We start from the raw sequence: 17758 nt of genomic DNA, 5'->3' as shown, positions 1-17758 counted from the left end.
AAGCATCTGCTGCCTTATCTCAGAACTGGGACCCCGGGTCACAGAAATCTTGTCCTTGTAGGGACCCTGTCATACCACATTGGGCTCAGTCATGGCCCCTGAGCAGAGAAGGTAGTTAGGCGACTGGGCCCTGAAGCAGCGAGAGGATAAACCAGCCTCGAAGCTCTGGGCAGCACTTTTTTTTTTTTTTATAATAGTTTATTGTCAAATTAGTTTCCATATAACACCCAGTGCTTCTCCCCACAAGTGCCCCCCACCATGACCCTCTCCCCCTCCCCTTTCAGTGCATGGATCGTCTCCAGTATTCAGTAGTCTCCCTTGATCTGTGTCCCTCGCTCTTCCCCGCTCTCTTTCCCCCTTCCTCTCCCCATGGTCCCCTGCCAGGTCTCTCCTGTTAGACCTATGAATGCAAACATACTGTATCTATCCTTCTCTGGGCAGCACTCTTAACTCCTGTCCCCTTAGCCTCTCACCAAGGATCCCTACCCAGGCAAAGGCTGCTCTGGTTGCTGCCAGCCCTGCACGGTGATGTTGGTCTTGGGGGAGCAGAAGGTGCCAAGGTGGCTCAAGGGCTCCTCAGTGTGAGTGGGTAGTCCTGTGGGGCTTGGGAGTGACTGTGCATCCCAGGACTAAGGCTAGCCCAAGTGGCTGCGGGAGGCACGGAGGCAGGTGGGAGTGGGGAGCTAAGTCCCATGGGTTTGAGCTTGGCCTAGGAGTGGGGGGTTTGGTATTTTTCTGCCAGCTCCTGCTCTGGATGGCTTCCTTGGCTGTCTGTCATCCCTTTTGGCTCCTGCCTAAGAGAGGGTGAGGCCAAGACCCTGTGTGGCAGGAGAAGCGGGGTGGGGAGGAAAGCCCAGTCGCCACTGCCCCCACCCTGTGGCCTTGAGTGAGCTAGTGCCTGCCTCCCGGACCCTCTGTCTGCTCCAGACCCGGCCTCCCTGTGAGCTCACCGTCCGACCCCTTACGGAGGAGACGCAGGTGAAACGGGCCAGGATCATCCGCAGGACCAGGACCCAGGACTTGGGCCCTGTCTCTTCTCCCCTCACTTCTCAGGAGACACCTGCCCGCCGCCCTGGCCTGTGCTCCCTCAGAGAGGGGAGGAGACAGCGGGAGAAGAACAAATTAAAGCAGGAACACAAAGTCTGTGAGAAGTAAGCAGAAATAAAAAATTTACGAGACTATGTACACCACACCTGAATAAATGCAGGGTAAGCACGGAATCACAGTATCCTTCAGGAGGACAGGACTCTACCTTTTACACCAGTTCTTGCCAAATGGATCTGGAGAGTCAGGGTCACAGTTCAAATATGTTTGTTTTTCTGAGCCTGACATCCTGAGTCTAAACCTTGACAATTAGAAATGTACAAGAAGGGCCTTGACATGTTTGTAAAAACGAGGAACAAGGAGAGGTTGGCATATTAAACTCCACGACAGTAGTAATTAAGTCAATGTGATAGTGGAATAAAGTCCAGTGACAAAGACCGCTACAAAAGTATCAAAAGGCCTTATCAACAAAAAGTTAAGTAAGTCTCAGAAAAATGAGTGAAGGATTTAGGGCAATTCGCACAAGAAGTCTTGGAGGTAGAAGACCATTCTGTTCCCATCTGTTCACTGAGGGCCCAACAGCAAACAGAAGTATTTGTCGAATGAATGCACATCACCGGTAATCAGAGGAATGCAAATTAAAGCAAGCACGTATCGCATTTTACTCATCAGACTGGCAAAAATGAAAAAAAAAAAAAAGAGATAATGTCCTCTTATCCATCTTGTGATGACAAAAGCGTGAGGAAATGGGCATTGTCGTGCGCTGATGGTAAGAGTGGGAACCGATAAGTCTTATGTGGTTTTTGTGATAATACAAAATTGAAAATAGCACAAACGTACTTTAGTCGGGGCTAGCTAAGTAAACGGGACTCAGCGAACCAGACTGCTTCCGGCCCGGAGCACGCTGTGGAGAACGCAGATGCGTGTGACCTGGAGTCCAGGGCAGTTTGTTGCCTGTGAACGGCCACAATTCACCAACTCCGATAGCATTTATATTTTTTAAAAAGTGCCAGTCTGTACCGGCATGTGCAACCGATCTATGAAAGGCTCCAGGTCGCCCCACCACCCTGTAACCAACTGCCAAGCCTTGGAGAAGAGGTTGTGTTTACCCTTGGCTTTGGAGATAGGAGCTGCGTGAAGGGTGCGGTCCTAGGCCCTCCTTCTTTCTCTCTCACTCTTTCCCTCTTCACACCCCTCCCCCCAACCCAGCCCGCCCCGGGCTCTCACAGGTCCCTTCCCCAGCACTCTCTAAGCCCGCCCCCTGGTGTGGAGAGAGGGGAAGGGGAAAGAAAAAGGGGTCCTGGAAAGAATAGTGGGGAGTGGGCCGGAGAAAAGAGAGAGAGAACCCCTCGAGAACGCCAGGAGAAAGCCAGGAGGCAGATACCGCCATCAGCAGTCCCAGCAATCTCTCTCCGCCCCACCCCCGCCTCGACCCCCACCCCTCCCGCAGCAATCCCGCCTGCAGCTGCTAGGGGCTGCCCTCTCTTGGCTGGTGGCCAGAGGAGACCTTTTCCATCGGTGCTCACTTTTGCTATACCTCTGCATACACAATTCCTCACTCTAGAGCTCTTTCTTCCTCATCCCTTTATTCTCAGTTGCCACCTTCCCTGACTCCGCCCAGATCAGACCCCTTTGCCTGACATCAGTTTTAGCACCCCAGATCTTACCTCCCTATTAATATAACTGCTTCTTGTGATTTATGTCTGTCAGCCATCTAGGCTGTGTCCTCTTTGAAGACAGCACAGCACCTGTCTTGCTCACCAATGCACCCAGTGCCTAGGACATGCCTGGCACCTGAACAGAGGCAGCACTCAGGAGTCATGGCCTGCCCCAGGGGGAGACAGGCCAGAGCACTGACATGTTCAAGGCCGAGCCGAGGGAGTTTATTAAAGAGGCAGGGGGCAAACATATTTACACGGGCCGAGCGGGGGCATTAAAAGCAGAAGCAGGGACTGGAAGTTCCGGGAGCAGCTCAGACGAGTTCCACCTTTGCATTGGGGTACACCGCCACCACGTCGTAGCCCTCGGGGGGCTTGACGCGCGCCTTGGCGTGGCTCTCGCAGTAGAGCCGCTCGTCCAGAAAGAAGTAACCGCGCTGCTTAAGGTTCAGGCCGCAGTCGCTGCACATGAAGCACTCCGGGTGGTAGAGCTTGTCCCGAGCCTTGACGATGGTGCCCCTGATGGGGAGACCGAGAGAGAGCACTGCTTCCGGCGACTGATTGACGCTTTTGTGACGCTCCCATCCGGGGCCTCAGGCGGGGCCAAGGGAGTACCCAGGTCAGGGCGGGGAAAGCAGGGGGGTGGTACTCACACGATGCCATGGCCGCAGCGTGTGCACTCAGGCAGTCCTTGCAGGCCACTCAGCGGAGTGCCCAGCTTGCTGGCGGTGGGCTTGAGGTTGCGGGGGCCTCCGGGCCCGGGCCGCTCCCCTGAAAGCCGGAGTGCAAGTGGCATGAGCCAGGTGCAGAGGTCAGAAAAGAGGGTAACTTCACTTCTGCGCGGTGTGGGTTGGGCACAGTTTCAGGGACCACCAGCACTGCGACTGGGGGAGAGGTTTGGGGGGCGCGGTACGAGGGGCCATGACAAGGGTGGAGTGGGAATCAGAACTCACAGGTGCAGGGACAGGAGACAAGGCAGGGGCGGATGGCTAGGCAGCAGGGCATGGGGACGCAAAGGGTCGCGGGGCGGAGCAATTCAGTGCAACTGAGGGAGTGGGAAGGCAGGTGGGGCAAGTTGGCGGGAGTCTTACCGCCATCCCCCGCCTCTAGCATGCCCTGCAAGTAGCGGAAGGAGCCTGACTGCTTGGGCTCTGCAGCCAAGGGCTCAGCCGGCTCCCGAAGCATCCGGTACACCTCTGAGCCCAGGTCCACTCCACAGTCGCGGCTCCGGGGGAGGCTTCTGGCTGGGTCAGTGCTGCGTGAAAAAGATGCACCAAGGGACAGGGTTGTGGTGCCAGCCTTCCCTCTGCCAGCTCAGGGGTCTAGTGGTGTTTCATGGGTCAGAATGAAACCAGCTGAGACCCAGAGAGCAAGTGTCAGGGGTCAAGATGAGATTTGAGGGTTCTGGGATTAAGATGGGGATCTGGGCGTGGCTTCAAAGGCCACCTTGCTGTACTACCTGTGAAGTGGAGACACATGCAGGGTGCTCATTTGAGTCATTAAGGTAGCCTCACTGCTGCTGCCGTTGTGAGGCAATGGGAGGTGAGATGGCTGCCCATAAGGAGGTCCCAGGCCCGGCCTGCCATCTTCTAGCCCAATCCCGGTGGCTGAGGGCCGCCTGCTGGTCGCCGGACTGCCATCCTATGAGAGAGAGGGGACTGAAGCACTGAGAAACCTCTCAAATAGAGTCTCTGGTCATTCCTTATACATTCCACCCTTACCCTGTTATGCTAGGCCTTCCTAGATGTTGGCTGGTTACCCCTGCTCTGGCATCTCTGGGCTGTGGTGCCTGGAGAGGCAAGGGCTGACACTTGGGCCTGGTTCAACCCCCGCAGAAATGAGAAATGCCCATGGAAAGTCAGACACAAAAACCTGAGTGCCTTTAGATTCAACCTTGGCACACGAACTGTGGTGGTTCTCACCACCAGTGCCCTTAAGGGACGGTGTTGAGGCAGGACCATTCCAAGAAGCCTTTTAAGGCCTGTGTGACTGGACTGAAGTGTGTGGCTTCCTTGCAGAGCCAGTCCTGGTGCCAAGCCTTCTTACCTGCCAGAACTGTGCTAGGAACACGAAAAACAAACTCCTATTTTGCAGCTAGGAAGAGTCCTATAGTTGTGTGCCCAAAGCACGCAGTGGGGGTGGGAGCAGACAGAGGTTTGAGGGTGTCATTGTGAGGTCAGCCCCCTTCAGGCCTGTCCCTTTGCCTCCATATCATGTTTCCCAGCACAATATGGGTGGCCTTCCCTAGGCATAGCAGATGAGGGGCAGCGGCTGGGCCAGAGCTTAAGGATCCTCGTCCCATCACCCCATGGCCAGCCTGGTGCCTTTTCCTGAAACATTTGAGGGAATGTTTGAACATGCCTTCTCAGCTCGTGAGAAAAGGGCGGTATCTCCATAGGTATGGATCTGAATGGGGACTGGGGATCTTTGTCCCTGCAGAGTCCAGGGCCATGCTGCCCCTAGCTTGCAGGCACATATAGGATGTACTTCTCCCAAGAACTTTCTCCATGCACGAAGACAACACACAAGTGCCACCAGTCTACCAACATATACCTCAATGATGCATACACAGTCTCATATACTTGGAGTCAGTGCTGGTCACCCTGGGGGTGACTATAGTAGCCTCCATGGCTAAGGTGAGATTGGTGGCCAGAGCAGCTGGACTTGAGGATAAGGCACATGTCAAGGCCATGAAGCTGGGTCTCAGCTTCAGCTCGGGAGATGACATGTAAATTTTTCCTCTGCTCTACAGTGGGCATGGGAGACTTGCTGGTGTGGATGAGATGCCTGTCCTAGGGGAAAGGAGCCCATGTCAAGCAGCCTCCAGTGCTGGGATACAGTGGAGCCTGCAGAGCTTTGTCTGGACTGCGCCTCCTTTTTCTGCAGCCACTGAGCTGGGGAATGGGTGGACCAGCCACAGACTAGGGGTGGTACTCCCACTACCCCCACCCCAACAGACAAAGGGGAGGGTCTCTCACTGGCCAGGTGGGCCCCCATCAATGAGACAAACAGCAGTAGGAAAGCCCTTGTCCCCAGTGGGCCGAACAAAAGCCCCTGAGAAACTCGAGCACTTTTGCACATGTGTCTGAAGGGCAGACAGGCAGGCAAGGCTGTCCTGATTTGTAATGGGGACCAGATGGGCCATGGGCTGTGGGGGCAGGGCTGGGCCTGGTATGGAGGAGGAGGCTTCAACAGGAAGGGGAGTCAGAAGGTCCTGTAGAAAGGAGGTCCGTGCTCACCCAGCAGGGTGTGGGAGTGCATGCAGGGTCATCAGAGCCACTACCCTCCCATGGCCACCCATGCAGCCACCTCTCTAGCTCTGAACTCAGTGGTTAGGATACACATGGTGACCTCCGTCTTGGTGTGAGTCCCAGCTCTATCACCTCTCTGAATCTATTTCTTCATCTGTGAAATGGAGAATATAATGGTATCTATATTATATATTCCTTGTGGGGATAAAATGAGACAGTTGCATACAAAGCACTTCACATAGTGCCTGGCACGCAGCAAATGCTTGTTGGACAAAGGGCATCTTGAGCATTCCTGAGCTCCTATTCCTATTCCTGGATTTCCCCCTTCTCTGGGCTGGTGCACTTGGTACCATTTGCTCCTTCTCTCTGAGTATTTACCAGCCGTTGACTTGGTTCAGGAAGCCTCAGTGGGATAATCAGCAGAAAAAGAGTTACTGCCTGCTTGGCCATCAGCTCCCACATGAGTGTGTGGTCAGAATCTGGGACACTTAGCTTGGATGGAAGTGGATACTGAGTCCAGATAAGCAGGTAGAACCTCCTAGAGGCCAAACTCCAGCTCTCTGACTGTCTGGGAAGGACAGGTTGAGTGTGCGATGGCTGCCTCCTCTACCAGACTTGCCTTAACCCATCACCAGGTTCTCAGCTTAAATGGCATCCTCTCTGGGAAAGCTTCCGTTATCATCATCCTTTCTCAGCCCTGGGCTGGGCCAAATGCCTCCTGTGTTCCCACGTAAGGCTGGAGGGAAGAAGGGTCTCTCTCCTATGACCCTACATGACCTCCATGACCTATATGCAGCTGGGGGTGCGTGTGAGGGTACCTTGTGCTGGTCTTAGGGCCAACTGTGGTTTTTTCCTCCTCTGATGGCTCTAGCTGGGCCCACCCGATCCTGCTGCAGGCAGTGGGTGGGAGCACTTTGGGGACAATGAGCCCTGTGTCTGTGTTCCTGAGGACATAGCCCTGCGGGGGCTGGATGGGGGTGTTTTTGTGGCCACCCGCGGAGCTCATGACTTTTAAGTGCAAGGGACGGGCAGCAGCTGAGGGGCAGCCCTGTTGCTTGTAGAAAATTCCTCTGACTCCAGCCTGAGCCACTGGCAGCCTAGTCCTCCCAATAGGAGGTCTGTAAGGGAAAGTGTGGGGGTGGGGCAGCTGCTATCTGGCCCCCAGGCCCACTGGCCCTGGGCCTCTCCTGAAGGACTGAACTGAACAGAGCTGAGCTTCAAATTCCAAAATTTAAGCCCTCTTGTCCTATCCATCCTGTGCTCACACATGAAAGCTGGGCCTCACATATGTGCTGGGGGCCTGTACCATGCTGCTGCCTTCCGCCTGGTCCACGTCAAGTCTGGTCAATTTGTCAACCCCTGCCCTCCCGGAGCACCTCCCCTGAGGTCCAAGGGACTACCAGGGCACAAGTGTGGCCGTAAAACTCTGCAAGAACAGCTGAGGTCCTGGAGAGAGGAAACTGAGAGACTCTCTGTGGTTCTGCCCCATTACCTCATCCCTTGCCTCTGTCTCCCACCCCTAGGAGCTTTCTTTTTTCTTTCTCACTTCTGGGCCTTTGTGCTTCCTCGTATACCTCCTTTCTCCATGCCCCTTCACTGGCCTTATTTTTCCTAGTCCTTCAGGTCTTGGCGTGGATATCCTCTCCTTCAGGAAGCCCTCTGTAACCTTTGGATGAATAATGTGCCTACTTGGGATTCCTTTGCCCCCTGGCTTCTGCCATTCCAGAACTGCTAAATGCCTCTCCCTTTTCAGAATGGGCACTTCCTGGCATGTAATAAGCATCTGGCCTCAGAGATTCCAGCAAAAGCAAAGGAGGGAACAAATATCAGAGAAGACGAGGACTGGGATTCATAATGAGGAAGAGGCTATAGCGGATCCTTCCCTCTATATAGTGAAGCCTCCTTGGTGAGAAAGTAGACACTGGCAGGCCCAGGAGGCCACAGCCCAGATGCTGAGTCCTACAGCTCCAGCGCCATCACAGACTAGTCCTGCCCCCGCTTATCCAAACCCTGTGGCCCGGGATGTTGAGCTGGCTCTGGATACCTCAGCCCTGCCCACTTGGCTACCTCTTAAGCCCATGGCAAAACAAGGCCCTAGAACAGCTTTTCCTTCCCCCCCACCCAGTATCATAGCTATGAATCCTGTCACGCACAGAGAGGTGACTGAACAGGCTGAGGTCTGCTAGGTGCAATCACAGGACAGCCAGGGGAAAGCTGTAGTCTTAGATAGGGAAAGGAAGTGCCTTATATTCTAAAGTCAGTCTTGAGGCCTGAGTTTGGGTGTAGCCAGGTGGAGGTCAAAGGCTAAGATGGGACAGAAGAGTACCTAAACAGTCTGAAGCCATTCTATGGCTCAACGTTTCCCCCCACCCCATCCCCAAGCCTGGTGACTTCCTCTTGGTCTGGCATCACTAGGCACCAGAGTGAAGCTCAGCTGGGTGGGTAGCAGCCCTGAGCCGAGGCCTGGCCCCGTTCCTGCCCATTAGAGGTCCCTTTGCCTCAGAATTTCAGAATGCCTAGAGTACAGACAGAGTCCCCAGCAGATGCCCATCACCTGGGAGCACAGGATGGGGGCACAGACATGACCCAGAGAAGTCTGCTGCTTCAGTCTCTGGCCTGGGCATCTGAAAGCCATGGTGAAGGCATCTAGTGCAATTTAACCCACGGACCAGGCCTGGCCACTCTGCCCTTTGTTCGCTCTGAACCAGGCCAGGCCAGGTGTCTGTACATACCTGGGCCTCAGGGTCAATGTGGATCCTTTGTGCCTGAGCCTTGCTGTCCTCTGGGGTGCTGGGCCAGCTCCTGCCTTCAGGCCTGTGGCAGAAATTAGGATGGTCAGATATTTTTGCTTACTGTGCCTAATATGACTGGGACCAGGACCAAGAGGGGCTGGGCTCTGAGCCCAGAGCCCCCCAGGACCAGGCCTGGCACCGGGCATGGCAAAGGACACCACTGCAGCACTTGCCCCTGCACCAGAATGGTGGCCATTATGGCAGGAGATAAAACTCCAGGTCAGCCACCCGCCTAGGGTGGGGCTGTGTGTTCCTTCCCCATCAGCTGCTCCATGCCTTTCTGGTCTCATTCCCAGGGAGGATGTAACAGAAGCCCTGCAGCTTCCCCACTTTTTCACCCTTTCTGTGGCCTCAGCATAAAGAGGGTGAGTTCAGAGCAGGGCGAGCCAGGCCTCACACACTGATCAGCTAGGAGCTCATTTACTTATCCTCTTCCATCCAGAGCCTCTGGCCTGGCCTGGAGGTCAGGCATCCATGGGCTCTGGGGGAGGTGAAATAAAGGCTTTGAGGGGTGCGCCTCCCCTCCTGCTGCCGGCAGAGTCATCACCAGTGTCTGCCCAGCCCAGATGGGAAACAGGCCATTAGGAAATTCCTGCTTCACCATAGAAACCAAAAGCCAAACACCACTCAGGAGGGAGAAAAACATCATAAACCTGCCATAAGCAGGGCAGGCGGGGTAGGCGGGGCTGCAAATCTATGGGCCTGGGGCCCAGTCCTGCCACTCAGTAGCCCTGTGAGAAGGCAGTCCAGGAGGGTGCATGGACCCCAGACTGACAGGTGGGTGTGAAGTGAGGCCAGGGAGACCAATAATGTCCCCTCTCACCTCAAAAGGTCTCCAGGTGCCTTCCAAGGTCTCACCACTGGGCCAGCAACTCAACTCTGCCTCTGTCCCCCACTCAGTGAAGGATTTTAACTATCTGTCTACACCCATAGACCACACTTACTCTACATTTCCTCACCTCTGCCCGTTCCTTAATCCACTGCAGACCAGCCTCTCTTCTCCTCCACAGCCTTCTGCAGGCCGGTGCAACCAAAGCTCTGCTGCCCCCAGGCAACACCATCCCCACTGGCATCTGGCCGTAGCCCTCTCAGCCTGGCTCCCAAGTGACCGCCCTAACTCACAGCTCTACCTATGGCCTCCACCCACCCATTCATCTGGGATGAATCTAGGACCTCTCATGTGGCTATATGGCCTTATACTTCTCTGAGGTTTTGCCCAGAAGAGATGTATAAAAGATGCACAAGAGATGATGTATAAGATGAGGTCCGAAGGTCAGAGTGCACAAAGGACCCAGAGCCACGAGTGCATCCTGCGGAGAAGTCTGTGGAGGATTAGAGCCCTCTGTACACAAGAGGATAAGTGGTCTGCGCAGAGCTCTGGGGCTGAGGGCGCAGAATAGCTCCTTCTAGCTAGCTCACCTCGCAGATCCTCCACAGAACCCACATTGAGGGGGGTCTTTGGGGCATAGGTCCTGGCATAGCTACCAGGCTAGAGGGCAGGTTCAGAGGCTGGCAGGTGAGATGGTGCCCAGGAAAAAAAAATGCTGTCCCAAAGAGTCAAGGTGGCCTTTGTGATTTCCCAGACTCTGCATATGTGAAAAGTGGTGATGGAGGCTGAATGACAAGACCTTGTATTTTCACCCTGAGCAGACCCAGTGTGTCATAAGCATTCAATCCCTAAATCACAAGACCGTCCCATTTTGGAGTTAAGGAAGCAGAGAGTGTTGAGATTAAGTCACTCACTGGAGGACAACACAGTTCTCAAGTGCAGAGCTGGGATTTGAACCCAGATCTGTGATAGTAGAAAATGCTCTCACCTGCTCTATGGCCAAGCAGCACTTGGAGGCAAGGTAGAACAGGTCAGGGGACCCCTGGCTGCATTCATGCTTGGCTTGGAACGAATGACCAGGGAAGGAAGGAAGGAAGGAAGGAAGGGGGACCTCCACCCCTGCCCCCACCCTGCTGCCCTCCCCTGACATCATTCCCTCTGGGAACCTCCTCACACAGGCCCCCTATAAGCCTCGGCTGCCTCCCTCACTCCACTACTAGCAGGGTTTCCCTTGTTTAGCCATGTAAAATCAAGGCCGGGGGTGAGTCAGGGCCCAGGAAACCAGCCAAGTGGGGCGACCACAGAGACCACTCGTGGGCAGAGCAGTGCTGATGTTTCCCCCAGCCAGACTGTGCCTCGGTCTGGAAGAGGGTGACGAATGTAGTCCTTCTTTCGGGAGAAGGAAACTCTTCTCACAGAGGTCATATCATGTACTTAAGATCCCACAGAGTGCATGAAAACTGGCTCTGCTGAACTTTCAGGCCAGGGGCTCCTTGCTTTGGGCCAGGTGGAGAATACAGGCCTGGAGTTGTAATCAACTCTAAGAGCACAGTCAGAGGTCCTGCCCCTCAACCTGGACCCAGACACAAATGGAGACTATCTCAGAAGCCTTCCTAACATGTTTAATGACTCTCAGCCCTGCCAGCTCTAAGGCATAGTTAGCTATGTTGTGGTTTGGGGAGGTTTTGCCGACACACATCCACAGGGGATCATGGAAAGTCCCTGTTAGCAGTGAACGTGGCAGAGCTGAACAGTTAAGTCTGACTTCTCTGGATCCAAGCAAGACAGAGGGCAGGGAGATCCCACTCAGCTAGGACCTGGCCAGGTCCTAGAGCAGAACAAAGACCCAGGGCCTGAGTAAGGCTGTGGACACCCCAGGTAGACTTTCCATCCTAGACCATTTATAGCGTACAGATAGGGCTTGGTGTTTCCCAATCCTCCCTTCATGCAGGCTGGATGGTATTACATAATTGTGGATTTAACCAGGGCAGAAGCAAGTGCCACAGCGGGGACTGCCGAGGCAGTGCAGCCATGGCGTGGTAGGAGTGGGTAACAGCCACTCCTAGGAGCAAGAGACCTGAGGACAAATTTTGCTTCCCCACTCCCTTGCTATGTGACTTCAGACACCCTCTGACCTTTCTGAGCTATCTCATCTGTAATAGGGGGACTATACTAGGTTTTACTGTATCAAGTAGGTTTTAGGGTTAAATACGTGTTGGATAAGAAACCATTTTGAAATGGTCACTCAGGAGTGGACAGAAAACTGAAATCATCCCCCTCCCCAGAGACCACCCAAGGTCTTATTTTATACTTGATTTGGGCTGCCTATCCCCTTCCCATAAGTCCCTCCACACACTTCCAGCCCTGAGCTAACAGGGAGCTTCTTCCTTTCTTCAGCCACTCCCATCTCCAAAGAGTGCCTCGCAGGCCCCCAGGAAAGCACTATTTCCTAGCACCAGGGTGCCATGGAGCTGAGGCTGAGAGACTGTTTGAGGTCTAGCTCTTCCAGGACACTGGCCATTCTTAACTCATTGTCCCCTTAATTCCCCCCAATCACCCTGGCCCAGGCTGCCCTGTGCATACCTGCTCACGGAAAGGGTGAGATGGTCATGGCAGCCCTTGATGCGGTTCTGTGCCTCCAGATGTGTCATGAGCTCTGTGCTCTCACCATTGATGGCCTGGATCAGGTCTCCAGGACAGAGGGCAGCCAGTGCAGCCTTGCTTCCAGCATGGACCTGGAGGTGGACAAGCCAGATCACTGGGGATTGGTCATTGTGTGGCCTTGCTGCAGTCTCTGCTCTAGAACCCATTCAACCTCAGACCCTGGGTTGTGTGGCCCTCCTGCCAACATGACCTAAGGGTGGTCAACCAAGACACTGGTTGAGTTCCCATGTGGTCTGGCTGCAGCCTCTGCTCTAAACACCCCCAATACTAGCACCTGAAGGACTGGTGGGGTGTGAGGGCATATAAGACGGGCATATAAGTGAAGAGATATAGGACTAGGCAAAGTAGGATGCCACTCTTATAGTCTGCAAATGTGCCCAAGGGCATGGAAGGGACACACAGGGACACATGTACTCCCAGATACATACAAAGCATGGACATGTCACAAATACCCTACATAGACAGTGCCCCACCCAGACAGACTGCACAGCAGCCCCTTGACCTAATATTTCCTACTGACCTTGTATCCCTACTTGTTTTCTCTCATCCCTATGTCCCACATTCACATCTACCTACCCATACTCTATACAGACCAACTGAATATCCAGGGGCTACTCACAACTCCAGATAGTTCTCACCTCCATGCTTCTGCAGATCTCTTCTCTCTACCTGAAACAGTCTTTCCTTTGACCTCAAACCATAATTATCAGCTTACTTCTCCTCATCTTCAGGTCTTAGCAGAGAGCCATTTCCCCTGGAAACCTGTTCTCTGGACTCTCACAGTATTCTGTATGCCCCCTTTCTCACTTTGCTCTTCTAACTGCCTCATTCTGGGTCTGTGTCATCACCTCCCCAGTCAAGTTCAGGGCCATCTACTTCCAGCTGCAAGTCTGCACTCCAGAGTCACAATTTCACCTCCACTTCCTCTGCAGGACAGATACTCACTCAGGCCACTCCAGTGCCACTACTGACTCCAGTCAAATGCTGTCCATATCTGGAGCCTCTTACAATGCTGGTCCCCTCATGAGACCATAAAATGTAGGAGACAGGCTCACAGGGAGGTCTGAATAAGGAGTCCAGCGAAATTCAGGCAACAGGGAGGGCATCCTTTGCCCTATCCCTGGTCCCACCACAGCCTTTGGAAATAGACATTAAGCACCCTAATTCTTTTTTTTTTTAATTTATTTAAGAATTTTAAATTAATCTCTATGCCCAACATGGGGTTCGAACTGACAACCCCAAGATTAAGAGTCACATGCTCACTGGGGCACCTGTGTGGCTAGGTCCGTTGAGCATCTGACTTTGGCTCAGGTCATGATCTCTCAGGTCATGAGTTTGAGCCCCACATCAGGCTCACTGCTGTCAGTGCAGAACCCACTTAGGATCCTCTGTCCCACTCACCCTCTTCTCCTCCCTTGCTCATGCTCTCTCCCTCTCTATCTCAAAAAGAAATAAACATAAAAAAGTCACACGCTCACCAAATGAGCCAGCCAGGGGCCCTGTAGGCACCCTCATTCTTACCCAGCCCCGTGGTGCCCAGTTCTTAAGAGCTGCCAGTGATGCTGTTCCTATTGCTGGGGGTGGGAACTCCTGGAAGCCCACCTAGGCTCAGCTTATCCAGTTTTCAGCAGTGAGTGGACAAAGCTGAGGTGCTAACAGCTCCTTGGCTGGACTCCTGATACAGGAAGTGCCTAAGCTGACCTGCCCTATTTTTCTGGAGCATGACACCCTTAGCTAACAGCCCACCATGAATGCTCATTCACAGGGTTGGGCACCTACATAAGCCTGTTCTCCTGGGGAAGCACCCACTAGGCATCATCCCACCCTCCCTTCAAGGCCCTTCTCCTATATGGATGCATGTTCTGTGACATGGCCTGGGCTTTACCCATAACTAGTTCATCGCAAACTTTCAACCAGCTGGTGAGACAGTGGCTGTTCTCATCCCTACAGTGAAGTAAGGGAGGCTTGGGGGAAGGGACATCTTGACCCAGTCCTCACGCTGGAGAGAAGTCTTCTTCAGGGGGGCGGCTAGCTGCAGGATGACTCAGCCAGCACAAGGGGTACATTCAGGTTCCTGTGGGTGGAGGAAGTTCTTGAAAGCAGGGGTGGCTGGGCCTCTGCCAGCTTCACTAGCTCGGGGAGTTCTGGTCAGAGAAGGAGGGCATGAGGCCAGGAAACCATGACTCTCCCAACTGCCTTTATATGCATTGTTTCATTAATCCTCCAGGAAAGCCCATTTCTTAGATGAGGAAACTGAGATCCAGAGAAGTGCAGAAGGAGCTCAGTTGATAAATGGCAGAGTTGGAGCTTCATTCCAAGCCAACTGGTTACAAGTTTTAACCACTAACCACTGTGATTTTCTCTTTCAGGGGAGAGACAGTGTCACAGGTAGAAAGATTGGCATGTATAACAGCTCCTCTGGGAGAGAGAGTAAAAGCAGGCTCCTGGGGTTGAAACATCATTAGAGAGGAGATCATGGAAGAGAAAGAAGTCAGAGAAGAAGCAGGGACCAGACCTGAAGGCCTTGTAGGCTCAGATGAGAAGGTGGCATTTTTCCTGGGTGGTGGGAACTATGGAGGGTTCTAAACAGAAAAGTCATAGGACACAGATTAATTCAGGCCTATCCCTATAACTGCTGAGTGCAGGATAAATAGACTGAAGCAGGGGCATCTGGGTGGCTTAGTCGGTTAAGTGCCCAAGTTCGGCTCAGGTCACGATCTCATGGTTCACAAGTTCAAGCTCTGCATTGGGCTCTCTGCTGTCAGCACAGAGCCTGCTTTGGATCCTTTGTCCCCTTCTCTCTCTGCACCTCCCCCTCTCATGCTCTCTCCCTCTCTCTCTCAAACAAATAGTTTAAAATAATAGAAGGAAGGGAGAGGGAAACAGTGACGTCAGCTGGGACACTGGGGCATGAGCCAGCCCCGTCACCTGTAGTAGCTAGGTTCCCAGCTCCTGCTCCGCTCTGCCCAGCCTAGATGCTGTGAAGGGCTGGGAGTCACAGAGTTCAGCGCCATACTAGCCCATCCAGTCACAGCAAGTTCCAGACAGGCCTGGACTCCTGGCCCTGCTTTGCTCCTATGGATATACTCACTACCTTAGCTTCTCTGAGCCTTAGTGTCCCCATCTATAATGTGAGGCCAAAGGGAGTCCTTACTTATAAGGCTTCTTGTGAGGACTACCCAAGACAGGGCAAAAAGCCCCCACAATGGGTTGGGCACATGGTGGTGCTCACTTTAGGCTCTGGTCGCTGGGGAGCTGGTACCAACAATCATCAGGGTGGGGCCTGGAATGCTGTGGATGCCCAGCCAAGACCAGCAACCACTATAGTTTATAGGGGAAGAAGCCTTGGGCAGTGTTCTTGGGGGCTCCCTGAAGCTTCGTGAGCTGAAAGTGCAAGGCCCCAGCTCTGCCAGGCAGCCAGCTTCCTCCCCGTCTGAGTGCAGCTGTCCCCACAAACAGGTAGGTGGGAGGAGGCCCTGGAAGCATGGAAGGGGTTGGATCTTGAGCCCCCTTGGTAAGGACACTCCCACATATCATCAGTATCTGTAGACCTGCCCTTGAGGTACCTGTTGGGCAAGCTGTGGCCTGTGTCTCTGCAGCCCTGGAGATCTCCCCAGATCCCACTCAAGCCCAGGCTCAGGCATTCTGGCTCCTTGGGCCTGAGCTGCTGCCACATGACTTTGGGGGACAAGGGCGGGGTTCATCCTGGCAAACCCTCTCCCAGCCTGCCTGGCAGGGGCCTGCATCCTGGTCAGCTCCAAACAAGGCCGCCGCTGCTGCCGCCACTGGGATGTGTGGAGGCCTTTCCGCGAGCAGGCAGCCGTGTGGGCAACAGATGTCTCTGCTCTCTGCTGCCTGTGGCCGTCAGCCGCCACCACCGAGCCTGTCAGCGGCCTCACGCCCAGGGTGCCTGGCCTGCTGGCTGGTCTAGCACCCCACCAGCCCACTTTGGCGGACACACAGCAAGACACACATGCAGACAGACAGAGGCACACACACACACACACAGCAGTCTCCCTCAGGGAAGTGGGAGATGAAAGCCTCCTGGATGTGTTAAAGGCCCACCTCACTCAGCCCCAGGAACCTGGTGGCGTGGAGTAAGGGCAGATGTGGGAAGCTTCCCAGGACAGCTGGGCCTGCCTGTCATCCTGGCTCCCAGAAATGGGATTCCATAATTCTATGCTCCACCGGGCGTTCACCCCCTTCTAAGAAGAGGAAAGAAGTCTCTGAAAGCCCAGCCAGCTTGGTCCAGCCTCTGTGGAGAGAGGCGGCAGTAAGGTGGTAGAAGGTGGTTCTCAATTTTCCTGACACAGGCCCCCAAAGATCAGAGTACCTGTGTGAGGATAAAGGATCACCCTCAAACTCAAATGAGCCCAGGACCCCTCTGCTCCTCCCTCCAGACTGAGAGCCTTCAATGGCAAGATCTGTGTTTGTCCTCTTTGTCCCTTAGTCTGGAACCCCCAAGGGCAGAGTCTGACTCCCCTTTTTTAGCCCTTCAAACTAAGGGACCCCAAGGCTGGGCCAGGAACCTGTCTCACCCAGACTGGGCACTCCTTCAGATGGGGCCTCAATCCCTTCCTCTGCTCTTCTCCCTCCTCAAATTAGCCACCGCCCAGGGTTACGTGCCCCCCTCCCTCTTTCTCCTCTGTCCTAAGCCTGTGGCAATGCATAGTCCTGGAACCTTGAGGAACCTGGCTGAGGCTATTCTGGCCCTTAGCTTTGTTCTGTGCTGTGGGCGGGGGTCTCACAACCTCACAGTACATCTCCTCTTCCCCTTCCCCTTCCCCTAAAAGCCCTGAATTCCTTGTGATCACATCCCCTTAGGACAACTGAGGTCACAGATGAGAGTCTGACCAAAACTAGAGTGAGGAAGTGGATGGCTCTTTCCCTTTTCTTATCCAGAGAGGAACCCAGGGAGGTCCCTGGGGTCACTCAGCTCTGCTGGCAGGGATCTTTGTTAGGAGAAGGAGGCTCTCAGTCATTTTGCCCCGTCCTCTGACTGAGTTCAGTCTACGCAGCGTTTTGGGGCCTCTGCACATCCGTCCAGACCCTTGGCCCACGACTGCGGTCCTTTCCTGGCCTAAAAGACTCCCCCAAAATGAGACCAGCAGGGAGGCTCATGTGTGAACTAGGGGGTGAAGATCCTTCAAGGGACAGGGCAGGCAGGCCCAGGGGGAAGAGGGGGGAGGTTGGGGCCCACACTGCCCTGCCTGGGAAGCTCTAGAGCCTGTGTGTCTCCCTGACCATTCCTTGGCTTTCGAACTTCAGGGACGTCGGGGATCAGGGTCTCGAGTGGACCGCGAGTACAGGGTCTCAGTTGGAGGACCTTCCCGCCACCCGTGGCCGTCAGACTCACCCGCGAGATGGTGAGGGGTGCGCTGAAGTCCCGGCCGCCTACTAGACGGAAGCCCCAGGGTGAAGGGCCGCGCAGGGTCACGGAGTGGGGCATCGCGGGCCGGAGCCGCAGCCGGAGCCGGAGCCGGACACTGAGGAGCCGCCGCCGCCGCCGCCACAGCCGCC

General features: G+C 54.4%; 1 protein-coding gene and 2 long non-coding RNA genes across 5 annotated transcripts in view; 2 read left to right on the top strand and 1 right to left on the bottom strand.

Moving 5' to 3' along the window:
* Nucleotides 1-2905: 2905 nt before the first annotated feature.
* Nucleotides 2906-17752, bottom strand: PDLIM4 (PDZ and LIM domain 4). Of its 3 annotated transcripts, none has more exons than XM_029941327.1 (7): nucleotides 17595-17752; nucleotides 12158-12309; nucleotides 8686-8767; nucleotides 4162-4343; nucleotides 3794-3957; nucleotides 3356-3473; nucleotides 2906-3221 (listed from the first exon to the last, which is right to left on the bottom strand). In XM_029941327.1, exons 1-7 carry the CDS (start codon nucleotides 17685-17687, stop codon nucleotides 3017-3019), a joined length of 996 nt encoding a protein of 331 aa, XP_029797187.1. In that variant the 5' UTR covers nucleotides 17688-17752; the 3' UTR covers nucleotides 2906-3016. The 3 variants fall into 3 exon arrangements, with proteins under 3 accessions (XP_029797187.1, XP_029797188.1, XP_029797189.1); XM_029941328.1 differs by lacking the exon at nucleotides 17595-17752 and adding an exon at nucleotides 15393-15476; XM_029941329.1 differs by lacking the exon at nucleotides 3356-3473 and having other exon boundaries at nucleotides 3053-3221.
* On the top strand, nucleotides 3335-9993 carry LOC115293659. Its single transcript, XR_003909554.1, has 2 exons — nucleotides 3335-3513; nucleotides 9756-9993. It is a non-coding gene; the product is annotated as an uncharacterized LOC115293659 (long non-coding RNA).
* LOC115293658 overlaps nucleotides 15584-17758 on the top strand; it is a 3235-nt gene continuing 1060 nt past the window's right edge. Inside the window, exons 1-2 of the long non-coding RNA XR_003909553.1 lie at nucleotides 15584-15697; nucleotides 17507-17604. This is a non-coding gene — a long non-coding RNA (uncharacterized LOC115293658). The remainder of the gene's footprint in view (nucleotides 15698-17506; nucleotides 17605-17758) is intronic.

The sequence above is a fragment of the Suricata suricatta genome, chromosome 6 (assembly GCF_006229205.1).
Source record: "Suricata suricatta isolate VVHF042 chromosome 6, meerkat_22Aug2017_6uvM2_HiC, whole genome shotgun sequence".
In the NCBI taxonomy this organism is placed as follows: domain Eukaryota; kingdom Metazoa; phylum Chordata; class Mammalia; order Carnivora; family Herpestidae; genus Suricata; species Suricata suricatta.
This window is presented reverse-complemented; position numbering and strand designations above follow the sequence as displayed.